The following is a 14448-nucleotide window of genomic DNA, read 5'->3' as shown; positions in this document are numbered from 1 at the left end:
GGGGTAGTGGTAGCATTTGTTTTCAGCTCCAAAAAATAGCACATTTGTTTTCACCGCTCAGTCAATAAAAAAAGAAAGAGACACGGCAACGGCACGCACGGGCATCAATCAGCTGCCTGGAAAACTCCCCGTTCCGCCCCCAAATTCGAGACGCGCCGCCGCCGACCCCCGCTCCACTTACCTTTCATATCCTTGTCTCGGAAAAAAACTTGCCTTTCATATTCGGCAAGGACAAGGCTCCGCCCGCCGCCACCGCCTCCGCCCCGGCTATAAAGCTCCGCCCTTTGGCCGGCCCTCTCCGCCTCTCTCCGTCCGGGCCGCGCCTCTCGCCTCCTTCATTCGTCCTTGGCCCGTTCGGGCCGCGTGGTGGTCTCCGTGCCCGCTCGCGCCCTGCTCCCTCTCCTCTCCGCATGCGGGGGCGAGCCGCTCCCCGAGGACGCGGGCGGGCGCCCGGGCCTCGCCCAGCGGGGCTCGGCCAAGTGGCGGGCGACCGGCGGCGGGGGCACCGGCGTCGTGCGCCAGCTGCGCGTGCTCGTCCTCGACTCGTGCCTCTCCTCCTCTTGCGTCCGGTGAGGCGACTCGTCCTCGGTTCTTGCCTCTCCTTGTCTCGCGTCTGGCGAGGCAATTCGTCCTCGATTCCTGCCTCTCATGGTCTCGCTTCTGATCCTATGTTGCTCGTCCTCGCTCGATTCGTCCGTTTAGAGTTGAAGAATCGCGTCTGATTTGTTTCATTCAGTTTTGCTCGTCCTCGGTTCGTCTGTTTTCAAGAAGCGCGTCTGATTTGATTGGTTATGCTCATCCACGATTCGACCGTTTAGGTAGAAACCGCGTCTGGTTTGATTTGCTCGTCCTCGCCGTCGTCCTTAGTTCAGAGTCGCGTGTGATTTGATTCTTGCTCGTCCTCGCCGTTGCCCTGATGCTCTCGCGTGTTCTTGGGGCCATCTCGTCGGGGGTCTGCGACTCTGGGAGGAAGCGAGCGGTCGGTCAGTTTGGGTCACCGTCTGGTTTGCGAACTAACAAGTCCGTTTGAGAAACTTCTGTTCCTGCGTTTCGTGTTCGCGGTAGAGCTATGGTTCCTGCGTTTCTTGTTTGAGAAACTTGTGCGTGCGCTTCTGTTATCTGACGATCCTGCGTTTCGTGTTCGCGTCGGGGCGACGGTTGCAGGAACGATCGGTTCTGGTTTCGAAATTGGAGCAGTGTCAAATCGGTTCCTCTGTTCCATCACCTGCGTTGTTCGTTGGTCTCAAACTCATGCGCCCTTGTGATACTCTGGTTGCCCTCTGTCGATTCTTGTTCTACCGGCAGGCGTGTGTGCTCCCATCCTAGATGCAGAGAATCCTGTTCTTGTCTGTTACGGTTGTTCTGACGGTGTTCTTTTCAACTGGTTTCTTGTTATCATGCTTTGCTTATGTTCCCATATGGCACGATTGATTCATTGTTGTTTGTTGTTTGATTGATTGCCCTGAGATGGATTGCTGTTTGTTGTTTGACTGATTGCCTTGAGATGGATTGTTGTTTGTTGCTTGATTGATTGCTTTGAGATGGATTGTTGATTGTTGTTTGTTGCCTTGAGATGGTAGATGTTTATATGGCATGATTGATTCCTGTTTGTTCATGGTTATTACAATTGATTGATTGATGGCTGTTTGTCGATTGGTATCTAACTTTGGTATTGCCAGTTCCTGATCATATGTAACAGACCTAGCACTATTCTTTTTTCTGAACTTTTTTGTGATTATGTCTTATGTGGATATCATATTCTTTTTTTGGTATTACTGTTGTCTAGTCCTTGGAATAATGCTTTCTAAGTATTTAAGGTACACACATGTTGATCTGGACATATCACATTTGCTCTTTATTGTGTTGCTAAGGACACTGATGGGTTGAGTTGGCATATAGCGCAGGTATATTTACATTCTTTACATTTTGCGATGCTGATGCCTGTAGTCCCAAAGCATTTATTTACCTGATATTTGCATGGATGTTTTCATGATGGCTAATTTGATTCATTATCGTTGTTCTGATGGTGTGCTTCTGGTGGTTTAACTGAAGCCGTGGATCGCTCATCAACCTGGTATGTCTTTGGATGATAATCCCTCTCGAATTTAACTCGTTCCTATATTTTACACAATGTTTATCTCATGGCTGGTAATGGTAACCTTATGAATGCTTATCCCACATTTTAGCTAGTTATATAGTAACACCATACTTCCTTGGATGATGTTCTGTATATGCAAGTGTGGTGAGCTGACATATTGTGCCGGTATCTACCTACGCAGCTGAGCTCTTTCTGGATAGGACAGAGGTACAATATTTACATCCATGGCAGAAGGTTCTTAACCCTGAACTCATCAAAGGTCCTTGGACTCAAGAGGTTTGGCACTGCACTCCTTACTTCGCTCGAAAAAAAAACATTTTGCACATTTTATAGTTATATTTATGATTATGATATTTTTTTCTACAGGAAGATGACAAAATTATTGATCTTGTAAGCAAGTATGGACCAACAAAATGGTCTCATTGCAAGGACCTGCAGAAGGACCCTCCCACCTCAGCGCAGGTGATTTTTCCTCTGCCCCGTTTGATTCCGTCTAGATCTTGCCCCGAATTGTATTGCGTCTGGATGAGCGCGCCGTTGGCGTGGTCTGGTTGTTAACTGTTGTTACTGGTCATGGGGGTTAGGTTGTCGATTATTTTGCTGTGCTCTCGCAGTGCTTTTAGGTTTGCTGGATTGATTGGTGAGGATACTGCTTATGAACTGTACATGGACTACTATTATGATTGACTCATGTCAAGTGTGTGATGTATCTTCTGAGCAGGTCATTAGAAAAACCCTTGGATTTTGTTCTGTTAGGTTATAAAGTATGCCAACCTTATTACAGTTTACAGTCAGTACCACATGGGCAGAACATGCACCACCCTGTAGCACTATATGATATCTTAACTGCCATAACCAAAAGAAATTAAAACCGCCAAGGACTTCACAGTTTATGGACAGTTAGGCATGACTAGCACTATATAAGAAACATAAACAGTACCAATCTAATATGTTAGGCATGGACTAGACTATTTAAGAAACATAAACAGTACCAACCAAATCAATAGGGAGAATTTTTGAGAGTGAATTATGTTTTAGGAGGTGAGGTGGCAATGGTCACCTGTCTTCGTTAGTCTATATTAACGCATACTGGAATAAATATAATTACTGAAGCAACTTTATCTTTGGTAATGTTGTTTAAATCTGATTTGAGAAACACGAACAGTACTAGCCTGATCAATAGAGAGAATTGTCAAAAGTGGCCTCTGTTTTAGTAGGTTGCAATGATCACCTGCTTTCCTTGGTTTATCAATGCATACTGGAAGAAATATAATTACTGAAGCAACTTTAGCATTGTAAATGTTGTGTAAATCTGATTTGAGAAACAAGAACAGTACCATCCTAACCAATAGAGAGAATCATCAAGAGTGGCCTATGTTTTAGTAGGTGAGGTTGTAATGGTCACCTGTTTTCCTTGGTCTATCAATGCATACAGGAAGAAATATAACTACTGAAGCAACTTTAGCATTCATAATGTGTGTAAACCTGATGTTTTGTGTTTTGTGGAGAATAAGTGGCTTCAGTGGATGTCCTGGCCTCCTGGGTGACTTGATGTTTTTTAATACAGCAGTTGGTTCCACTAACCTCTTGAAATTAAGATCAATGAACTTTGAATTATTCTAATCATTGTACTGGGCGTGTATATGATGGATAACCCTTGATAATATAATTTCATGCCTAATTCTGAACTTGCTCACACATAACTAAAGCTGGCCGCTGTTTGATCTCGTAGCAAATATGACTTGTTTCTTACTCATACTTGACTGGCTTCATACAAATGCTTGTCTGACTGTTGTGTAATACTGTATTACTTTCCTTTTATTCGGGCAGGTCCTGTAAGTGAGGACATGTTCCACTGGCAGGCCACTATCATGGGACCCTCGGACAGCCCGTTTACTGGTGGTCTATTTTTGGTGAACATCCATTTCCCACTGGATCATCCCTTCAATCCCCCGAAGGTAATTTCCGGTGTACCGAGCTAACCTTTGTAAAAAAGAGTTTATATTGATTCTATGATATTGGAATTGCTGTTACACAAATGTCTTGGGGGTCCTCAAACAATTAGTTTGCTGCTGCTTGCTATCTTATCTATTTTTTTCTGACATTCAGACATGAACATATTTCAGGTCTCTTTCCGCATCAAGGTGTTCCACCCAAACATCAACAGCAACGGCAGCATTTGCCTTGACATTCTCAAGGAACAGTGGAGCCCGACTTTGACCATATCAAAGGTAATGATCTGCATTCCTAGCTTGGTTGTTCCATTTTTTGCTTAAAGCTTGTTGCTGATATAAGCTTGGTTCCTTCAGCAACTTAATCTCAGAAAAAATCTTCATTTATGTTTCTCTAACATTTACCCGTCTCTGTTAACAGGTCCTCCTGTCAATCTGTTCATTGCTGACGGACCCCAACCCCAATGATCCTCTGGTGCCTGAGATTGCTCACATGTACAAGACTGATTGGGCCAAGTATGAGTCCACGGCATGCTCCTGGACACAGAGTACGCCATGGGTGGATGTATAGGCAAGCAATGTCGAGAGAGGTATTCTTTTGATTGTTCTATTTTTATGGTTTGCTGAAATGCATTTCCCCCGGGTGGGATGTTTGCTAATTTCGAAACACAGTGGTTACTTCCATTTGTGTACTTCTATTTGTTCTTAGTTCTTCTCACCTATAGCTAAAGTCAAAGACGACAAACCAGGTGACTTATTGGAGTTGCAGGACTATAAATCATCAGTAAGTTTCTATGCTTTCAAATGGTCAGAGTTTGAATTTTCATCAGTTTGTCTGACTTGTTTTATACTGAATCCTTGATTCCTTGATAACTTTGATACACACACATGAATAATTACTTATGCTGTTATGATCATAAACTGATTTCTAAGTATCTTTGACTCATATGATGCTTATTACATAACAGGTCATCTGAATCTTCATTTGTAAATATGACTGCTGGTGCTGCCGATGATGTAAGCTACTTTTCTTGCTTCAAGAATAATAGAAACATCATTTGCATCACACTCACATTTTAAGTTGCTCATGTCATTTCAGACTAGCCATCGGCTTGGAACTGATGAGAGACAACCACTGTTGCTAACTTGAAACATATATTTTTTAGGTAAGAATGGCTTACCTCTCCTCCTCTCACGTCTGGTGAGGCAATTCGTCCTCGGTTCGTGCCTCTCCTCCTCTCGCGTCTGGTGAGGCATTCGTCCCTGATTCCCTCTCCTCTGACTTTATGTTGCTCGTCCCTGCTCGATTCATCGTTTAGATTAGAAAAATCGCGTCTGATTTGTCATTTTGCTCGTTCTCGATTCGTCTGTTTTGAAGCGCGTCTGATTTGACTGATTTTGCTCGTCCTCGATTCGTCCGTGTAGATAGAAAATCGCGTCTGGTTTGATTTACTCGTCCTCCTCGTCACTTTAGAGTCGCTTGTGATATGATTTTGCTTGTCCTCGCTGTCGCCCTGATGCTCTCGCGTGTTCTTGGGGCCGTTTCTTCGGGGGTCTCCGTCCCTGCGACTCTGGGAGGAAGCGGCAAGCGGTCGGTCGATCTGGTTTGCGAGCTAAAGTCTGTTTGAGAAACTTCTGTTCCTGCGTTTCGTGTTCACGGTGGAGCCATGGTTCATGTGTTTACTTGTGCGTGCGCTTCTGTTATCTGACGATCCTGCATTTCGTGTTCGCGTCGGGGAGACGGTTGAAGGAACGATCGGTTCTGGTTTTGAAATTGGAGCGCTGTCAAGTCGGTTCCTCTGTTCCATCACCTGCGTTGTTCGTCCGTTATTTTCAGATCTCAAACGCATGATCTTGATACTCTGGTTGCCCTCTGCCGACTCTTGTTCTACCAGCAGGCGTGTGTGCTCCCATTCTAGATGCAGAGAATCCTGTTCTTGTCTGTTACGGTTGTTCTGATGCTGTTCTTTTCAATTGTTTATTGTTATCATGCTTTGCTTATCTTTCCATATGGCACGATTGATTGATTGTTGTTTGCTGTTTGTTTGATTGATTTCCTTGAGATGGATTGTTGTTTGTTGTTTGATTGATTGCCTTGAGATGGATTGTTGCTTGTTGTTTGATTGATTGCCTTGAGATGGATTTTTGCTTGTTGTTTGATTGATTGCCTTGAGAAGGTACAAACCATGTAGGCTGATTGTTTGCTGTTTGTTGCCTTGAGATATTACATGTTTATATGGCACGATTGATTGCTGTTTGTTCATGGTTATTACAATTGATTGATTGTTGTTTGTTGATTGGTATCTAACTTTGTTATTGGTAGTTGCTGATCATAGGTAACAGACCTAGCGCTATTCTTTTTTCTGAATTTTTTTGTGATTATTATGCCTTCACATTGTACTACTCCCAGATCCATATCGACATGCCCACGCTGTCTGATGAGGATAAAGATGTAAGGAACTCCTCCCAAGGATCTCTCTTGCTCCTTGTATTAACTTGACGACTTGATTTACATGTTAATTATTATTTTCGTGAAACTGGAGCTCCTTGCTGTAACCCAAAAAAACTATAATTACACCAATTGGGAGCAGCTTGTGTAATTATAGTTTGTTTGGTGCAGTAATGACTTTATGAGCGTGCACCACTTTCAGGTTATGAAAAAAAAGGGGGAAAACAAGATTGACTTCCTCTCTCTTTCTTATACAAGGCATGCAGAAGATGTGCGGCAAGTAAGTAACTCATTATGTCGATATTTAGAGTGTACTACTTCACAGTGCCATCTTTCCCAACAGATTGAATTTTTTTGTATTGATATTTTGTTGAATAGTATCACATGTTTGTTTGCATTTCATACTTTGGAAAAATGTTCCTAACGTTGATAGTATTTTTCCTGCAATAGGCACATGAGTTCTTCTCAAAGTTAGGTGATCTTAGCCAAACTCTGATTTTTGCCAAAATTGAGAATCTGGAGGTAAATAACATGTATTTTTCTCTATTGAGCTACTTTGTTCGTTCTTTAGGTGTTCTTATTTCAGAAACCGTTGTTACTCGTGTTGTGGGCAGAATGACGGACAACCTAAGGCCTACTCGTCCGGAGGCAACTGATGTGGCAAACGCAGTGCTGGACGGTTAGTTTTTGCCTCTTGCAGATATCTTATACTTTGGTGATCATTACTGTACCATGAAATCACAATAATATCTTGCAGCTGCTCATTACTGTACCCAAACAAACTATAATTACACAAGCTGTAACATGAAATCACAATTGTTTTGTTCAGGTAGTGATGCCATTCTCCTTGGTGCTGAGACTCTCCGTGGGTTGTATCCAGTTGAGACTATTTCAACGCTAGGCAGAATTTGTGCTGAGGTGAACTTTCTTTTGGAGGTCTATGTTCTCTTGATACAGGCCTGTTTGGGAGGGCATTTGTTGATAGGTTCCCTTTTGTAGTTCAAATCAGGCTTTAATACTAAAATGTTACAAATAAATACTTTTCTTCCGAATAGCCCCTAAATGTGTCCTCAACAAGTATATCTTTGGCACTCTAATGGAATCTAATGGAAATTCACTCCTTCCTGCCTTTTCTCTCTTCATATTTGGTGATATATTTTCATGAATTGTTTCACAGGCTGAGAAGGTCTTCAACCAGGATTTGTACTTCAAGCGAACCATGAAATACGTGGGAGAACCCATGACCCACAAGGAGTCTATTGCTTCCTCTGCAGTGCGTATTTTGTTTCTTTTCATTTTCCAACCTTTTGTTAGTGTTTACAGGGGAACAATTTCTGTCTTCCATTGCTTGAATATCAGTCTGTGACACTTGGGTTTATAAGTCTGAAATAGTTCGCTACCTATTTGCTAGGTGCGGGCTGCTATTAAAGTTAAGGCTTCGGTCATCATTGCTTCACCTCATCCGGATAGGAGAAAAAGAGTATTTCTTCTTATAGGTGCTTCACCTCATCTTGTAGTTTAATAGAAATTGATTCATATATTATGCCGTATTGAGTATCTGCAGGCCAAGTACAGGCCCACCATGCCATTCCTTGTCTAAAAATAAATCAATTGAAGTGGAGCTTCACAAGCGCATTTGAAGTATGTGAACAACCTGTTTCCTTGTAACCTTTTTAGTGTGGTGTTCAACTAGACTCACTAATTAACATGTATTACCACGTGTCTAATACATCCATATCTAGACAAATCTAAGACAAGTAATTCGGGATGGAGGGAGTACTATAGAATTTTGCCCGATAAGAAACAATATTGCTTATGTTGGACCAAGACTTGTCTCTGGTGTTTGGCAGTGTGCCACTGTTATAACTCATTTGTTGCATTATCTTCCTGCAGGCAAGACAATCACTCATAGTTAGAGGCCTCTTTCCCATGCTTGTCGATCCACGTCACCCAGTGAGTTAACCTGCCTTTCATCTGTTGGCTACATTAACCATTCTTTGGTGGTTCTTTTCAATTTTAGAATACATGACCCAGTATGTATGATATGAAAAATAGGAACTACCTATAAATATCAACTTCCTTGTTCTGAACATAAAGGGAATAGTGGCGGTTGGCGTTAGTGCATATTCCCAATATGTGAAAAGTGGATGCTTACATACACCAGGCCAGTGAATTAATTCTGCTTTTAGGGTTTTTGCTTGCATCATGTTCTACTTACAAATGGAATAAACACTAGACTGCAGTTCACTTTCGAACTGTTGGCAAGTCATCATAAACTTGGTTAATTAGTACATTATATAAACGCAATACGCGAGCTTATAAGATGGTGTGCACCAGTGAGGCTGATGTTTGGAGGTTTCATCTTGCATCCACCTTGAATTATTTGGTAGCTACAATTCCTTGATTTGGACCCAACAAGTAAGAAGCTTGGCTTGCCTGGTGATTTGTACTGACTTTGTTTCTCTGCCCTGCAGGCTGAATCTACTAGCACTAGAAATGAATCAGTGTTGAAGGTTGCTCTTGACCATGGCAAACCATCCGGTGTGATCAAGTCGCATGGCTTACCTTAGCCAGAATTTCTATAAGAATGTTGGTCATGTTACATACCTTGCTTCCTCTAGTAAGTAGAACAAGAATACATTTAACATTTCTTTTATGTCCGTATGCGTATGCTCATGATATTTGAATTACAAACCAAATTCTAAATAAATAATCACTTAATCAGCCTCTAACTAGCTTCCTATTTTCAGGAACAAAGATCTGGATCACCCTCGCCCCTCTAGAGAAATCGTTTACTCATTCAGTTCTGGAAATTCTTTATAGCTTTTTGAGTTTACTTCGGTCTTGCATGTATTAGCTTTCTGTTTGTGCCCCTGTCTATGTATGTTTCTTGTGTGCAAGCGCTCCATTCTGTGTGTGTGACTGTGTGTGGCTTGACTCTGTTTGTGTGGCTTGACTCTGTGTGTGTGGCTTGACTGTGTGTGTGTCTGACTGTGTGGCTTGACTGTGTGTGTGCTTGACTCTGTGTGTGTGTGTGACTCTGTGTGTGCTTGACTCTCTGTGTGTGTGACTGTGTGTGAATGTTGCATTTCTTGATGGTGTGGCCTGTATGCTTGAGTGATGATTGGTGTGGTTTAACACTGCCTTTGCCGGTCCCAAGCCCGGATGTGAAAATGTGGAGGGAGCTGCATTTACCTTCTGAATTTTGTGGCTGATGGCATTCTAGTTTACTTAGATGGTTAGCTTGTTAATTAGTTTTGTGCATGGAAGACTTGAAATCTAGCTGATGTAGTGTTTAGTTTCTGTGCATGATAAATGGTTTTGTTGTGCACCTTTTTAAAGATGTGGCCCGTTCTCCCCTCTATTTTCCTCTTTTGGATGTTAACTACCATTTGCTGTGTTTCTGAATTGATTATCTGTTGTAAGATATGGTTAGCATATATAGTTCAGAGATAAATGTCTTTGTGTGCAGCAGTTGTCATACATTTTATTCGTTCCAATGGTGATTTTACTACTGGTTTTTGTGTGCTGGAACTCTTGCGGAAGTTCTCTGTACCCTAGTACCAATGTATATGTATTTCAGTGTCATTTTGTACTATAACATCACTGAAGCCAGTGATATATTTGAGATGAGTGATGTGATTAGATTGTACCAGACATGCGACTAGAGGAGCTCAGTGTATGAGTATGCGCCCCACGATAGCAATTATGTAGTTACTTTAACAGGACTAGCTAGTTATTTTTGAACAATCAGGTAGTTTACAATATGCAGTTTTACTTGTATTCAAGAATGGAGCTTCTTCACTTCCTAGATGCAGCAGGTTGTCCATGTTGTGTGTTCAATTTCTTTGATTCACCTTTATTTTCATTTCAGCAGGTTGGCCATGTTGTGTGTTCCGTATGGATTAGACGCCGTTTGACTACTTTGTCTTCGATGCCGCGGCCCCTCGTTGGGTCTTTAGTACTTCTTCTGTGTGTTCAATTTTTAATCCCCATTACGTGTGATGCTTTTTGTTTCTGTGTAATTTGAACCTCTGGTTGTGCTCTTGTGAGTTGTGCGATTTTGAGTTGTGATTCTGCTAGTGAGGCAAGTATGATTTCATCGGTGTTTCCATGTGATTTTGAACCATGTCCGTGTTATGATCTTGTGAAAATGTTGCATGAATATTTATTGCCAATCGTGTGTCGTGTCAATACTGCCTTTGGTTGATTGTGTGGCTTGTTGCTTAGCTGAATGATTGGTTGTAGTGTTTGCTATTTTTTTGTGTTTAGTAGTTTTGTAGTTTAACACTGCCTTTGCCGGTCCCAAGCCCGGATGAGAAAATGTGGAGGGGACTGCAGTTAGCTCGTCTATTTATAACTTTCACGGTCTCCAAATATTTTTCAATGAATAGTAGTGAATGAAGTGAGTAGAAGTCACACAATGTGGTGGCAAGCTTTGCCTTTGATAAAAAGGATAAAAAACAATAAAAAAACTTAAAATTAAAAGATTATAAAAAATAAAAGTCTCAAAAACAATAAAAAATACTCAAAATTAGAAAAGTTTTTTTAAAAATACTAAAAAATAACAGACTCAAAATTATAGAAGATTCGAAATAATAGAAAGACTTAAAACAATAAACTGACTCAAAATTATAAAAAGACTCAAAAACAATAAAAAGACTCAAAAGTATAAAAGATTCAGAATAATAAAAGACTTTAAAAAATAAAAAAGACTAAAAATAATAAAAGACTCAAAAAACAATAAATAAACTCAAAATAATGGAAAGACTCAAATTATAAAAGTTTCAGAAAAATAAAAGACTCAAAATTATAGAAATACTTAAAAACAATAAACAGACTTAAAGTAAAAAAACTAAAAAAACAATAAAAATACTCACGATTATAAAAGATTCAAAATTATTTATGGCGTATAAGGAATTACCATGCCAACACTAAATTAATTACCTACGACGTTAATAGAAATACAACGCAAGCATTAGATTGTGCTTGGTCATTACAAATGGGCCAATTTGTGGTGTGTTAGAAAAAAGCAACACCAACACTAACTAAATGGGCCAATTGTGGTGACGTGTCAAATATGCAAAATACCACCACTATTTGAAAAAAATAGTGATGACGTTGGTTGGAAATGGTGTGCCACCAACTAAAGTTGTTTTTAAGGACTGTGATATGTAGCAAGCATTCGGATCTGTCCAATAGATCCGAACGACCGACCCCCCCCCCCCACCTTCGCAAGGCCAAGTGCGCGTAGCGCGTGAGGCGGAACCGTCACGACGAGGCAACCTGCATTTTTTTTGCGTGAGGCAACCTGCAATGGCGACGAGGCCCAGCTCAGCGCCCCCTCACGTGACCTTGGCCCACACGCATCACGCGCCACCACCTCCCCTAAACCCCAACTTTCTTACCTCCAGAGCAAGAAAAGGCAGCAAATGCTCTCCATCGACCCCCCTCTTCCTCTTCCTCTCTCCCTGGCGACAAACTCAAGGCAGCGACGGCAAAATTCATCTCCGTCCCCTACCCCACCCCAAACCCGATTTGATCCACCCATTGCTACACAAACCATGCAAGGCACTTGAGGAACTGAAGTTACCACCTGATCTTGCCTTGAACTACCACCAGGGACACCAGATCTTACCAGGCGTCCAGAATCCAATAAGAATCTAGGTGGATCAGGTACATCTAAGCACTCCTACAGTATCTGAATTTCAATCCAGTCCAAACTAAAGGCCCCCATCAAAAAAGAAAGACACAGAACAAAAAGGAAGAAAAAGGGGCCATTTCCCTATTTTATCATACTGTGTGCATGGAATCTACCAGCCAGATAAGAATGAGTTACCAGGGGAAATGACAATGTGTAGAATACATGAGTTATCAGGGCATATGCAGAATTTTTTCTTGAAAAAAGGCAGCTCCTTTTCAACTTATTTCACAAAATAGTGAAATTATGCTACAAAACACTTGTTGTATGTAAAAGAGAAGTCACAACACCCCAACTAACTCCATACTTGTTACAATTATTGTATAGAGAATCAAAGCAAAAAAAAGCTAGCACATTTTTTCATACAAAGTATCTTCAGGAAAAAAATATTGTAAAGTTTTGTCATTTGTTACCATGCCAACATGGTGCATGTTACCACACATTTGGAATGCAAGTTATCATCAAATATAGTTGTAAGGGCATATTTCTCCCTAAGTGGTTTTTGTGATTAATGAAAATGCATTTGCGGACTAATCGTGTGCATTGAGCATTTCAGATATCTCATGTCTAGGCACTAGACAATTTGATGCCCCTCGGAGCCTATCGAAGACGGCGGTTCTCTATGTTTCTTTTCGGTGGATTTGAGTCGTAGGAAAGCCGTACTATTAAGAGGGGGTCCGCTCCGGAAAGGTATGGGTGGAATCAACACGTACACAGCCCCATATGCACCCACAACTTCCTCTCCCTTCTCTGGAGCTTTTCCATGTTTTCTATGGTGTTTCAGCATCTTGCCAGCGGTAGTACCGCTAGTGCCCACGATAGTACCGCAGGTACTTCCATGGCAGTACCGTTTAGGGTTTCCCCAAGCGTGCAACGTTCTGTTGTCGGTCTGCAATTCACGGTAGTAGGGCGGTAGTACCGCTCCGGCGGTACTACAACCCGTACTACCGTCTCCACTACCGCTTGCGGGGTCTTCCTCTGTGCAAGGTTCTGTTCCCACTTTGCACTAAGCGGTAGTAGAGCGGCACTGGGACGGTAGTACCGCTTCGCACGGTACTGCTGCCCCTGGCACCCTCTACTACCTCTGCCTCTCCAGGTCTAAAAAACCTAGGCGGTAGTACCGCCAGGGTCAGCGATAGTACCGCTCCGGCGACACTAGCGTAGGTACACTCTGTGTGTTTTAGGCTTGTGCGGGGTAGTAGCGCCTAAGCGGTAGTACCGGTCCTAGGAGCGGTAGTATCGCTTAGCTCTGGGCACAGGGCAGAAAACTGTTGGATTTTGTTCCCCTATATAAAGGGGGGGTCTTCTTCTTCCTACGGTTGACCTCCTCCCCCCCAAGCTTCATTGCCTTTCAAAAGCTCATTCTTACCCGATCTCTCTCCCTAGCCAATCAAACTTGTTGATTTTCTAGGGATTGGTTGAGAAGGCCCCGATCTACACTTCCATTAAGAGAAATTTGATTCCCCTCACTAATCACTTGCGGATCTTGTTACTCTTGGGTGTTTGAGCACCCTTGACGGTTGAGGTCACCTCGGAGCCATATTCCATTGTGGTGAAGCTCCGTGGTTTGGTTGGGACCCTCCAATTCGGTTGTGGAGAGAGCCCCAACCTTGTTTGTAAAGTTCGGTCGCCGCCTTCAAGGGCACCAATAGTGGAATCACGGCTTCTCGCATTGTGTGAGGGCGTGAGGAGAATACGATGGCCCTAGTGGCTTCTTGGGGAGCATTGTGCCTCCACACCGCTCCAACGGAGACGTACTTCCTCTCAAAGGGAAGGAACTTCGGTAACACATCCTCGTCTCCACCGGCTCCACTCTTGGTTATCCCTTGCTTGCTTGTGTGCTTGTTGTTGTTGCATCATATAGGTTGCTCACCTAGTTGCACATCTAGACAACCTATTTTTTTGCTAAGTTTAATTTGGTTAAGAAAAGATAAAAATTGTTAGTTGCCTATTCACCCCCTCTAGTCAAACATATCGATTCTTTCAATTGGTATCAGAGCCTCGTCTCTTTATTAAGGACTTTACCGTCTGAAGAGTATGGTTGACACCACAGACGAGGTGGAGGAGCACCCCGGTGTGAATCTGTTCTTGTCTATGGCCGATGGGGGATCCTCGGTCTCTCGTGAGGAGTTCAATGTGGCTTTGGACACACTAAAAACCTCCATGACGACCGAGGTCAAAGGCATGCTTAAGAATTTTCTTGATGGTCTTAAATTATCCACCGCACCATTGGAAGTGGTTGACCCCG

At 42.4% G+C, this 14448-nt stretch overlaps 1 protein-coding gene across 1 annotated transcript; it reads left to right on the top strand.

Annotated features, from left to right (window-relative positions):
* The first annotated feature begins 174 nt into the window (after window positions 1–174).
* On the top strand, window positions 175–9105 carry LOC109783496 (pyruvate kinase 1, cytosolic). Its single transcript, XM_073509052.1, has 16 exons — window positions 175–1904; window positions 2053–2074; window positions 2280–2374; window positions 2465–2560; window positions 3929–4056; window positions 4225–4329; window positions 4472–4615; window positions 4776–4834; window positions 5019–5067; window positions 6461–6502; window positions 6702–6779; window positions 6950–7178; window positions 7329–7417; window positions 7677–7772; window positions 8393–8452; window positions 8974–9105. The coding sequence occupies exons 4-16, from the start codon at window positions 2512–2514 to the stop codon at window positions 9067–9069; spliced, it is 1224 nt and encodes a 407-aa protein (XP_073365153.1). The 5' UTR covers window positions 175–1904; window positions 2053–2074; window positions 2280–2374; window positions 2465–2511; the 3' UTR covers window positions 9070–9105.
* Window positions 9106–14448: the final 5343 nt, after the last annotated feature.

Source organism: Aegilops tauschii, chromosome 1 (genome assembly GCF_002575655.3).
Source record: "Aegilops tauschii subsp. strangulata cultivar AL8/78 chromosome 1, Aet v6.0, whole genome shotgun sequence".
In the NCBI taxonomy this organism is placed as follows: domain Eukaryota; kingdom Viridiplantae; phylum Streptophyta; class Magnoliopsida; order Poales; family Poaceae; genus Aegilops; species Aegilops tauschii.
The sequence above is the reverse complement of the archived record's forward strand: the minus strand, read 5'-3'. Positions and strand labels throughout refer to the sequence as shown.

Coding starts and splice junctions, on each gene's coding strand:
- LOC109783496 (XM_073509052.1), top strand. CDS start 2,512: ATGGTCTCATTGCAAGGACCTGCAGAAGGACCCTCCCACCTCAGCGCA. Junction 4,057..4,224: donor ATCCCTTCAATCCCCCGAAG/GTAATTTCCGGT, acceptor AACATATTTCAG/GTCTCTTTCCGCATCAAGGT. Junction 7,773..8,392: donor AGTCTATTGCTTCCTCTGCA/GTGCGTATTTTG, acceptor ATCTTCCTGCAG/GCAAGACAATCACTCATAGT.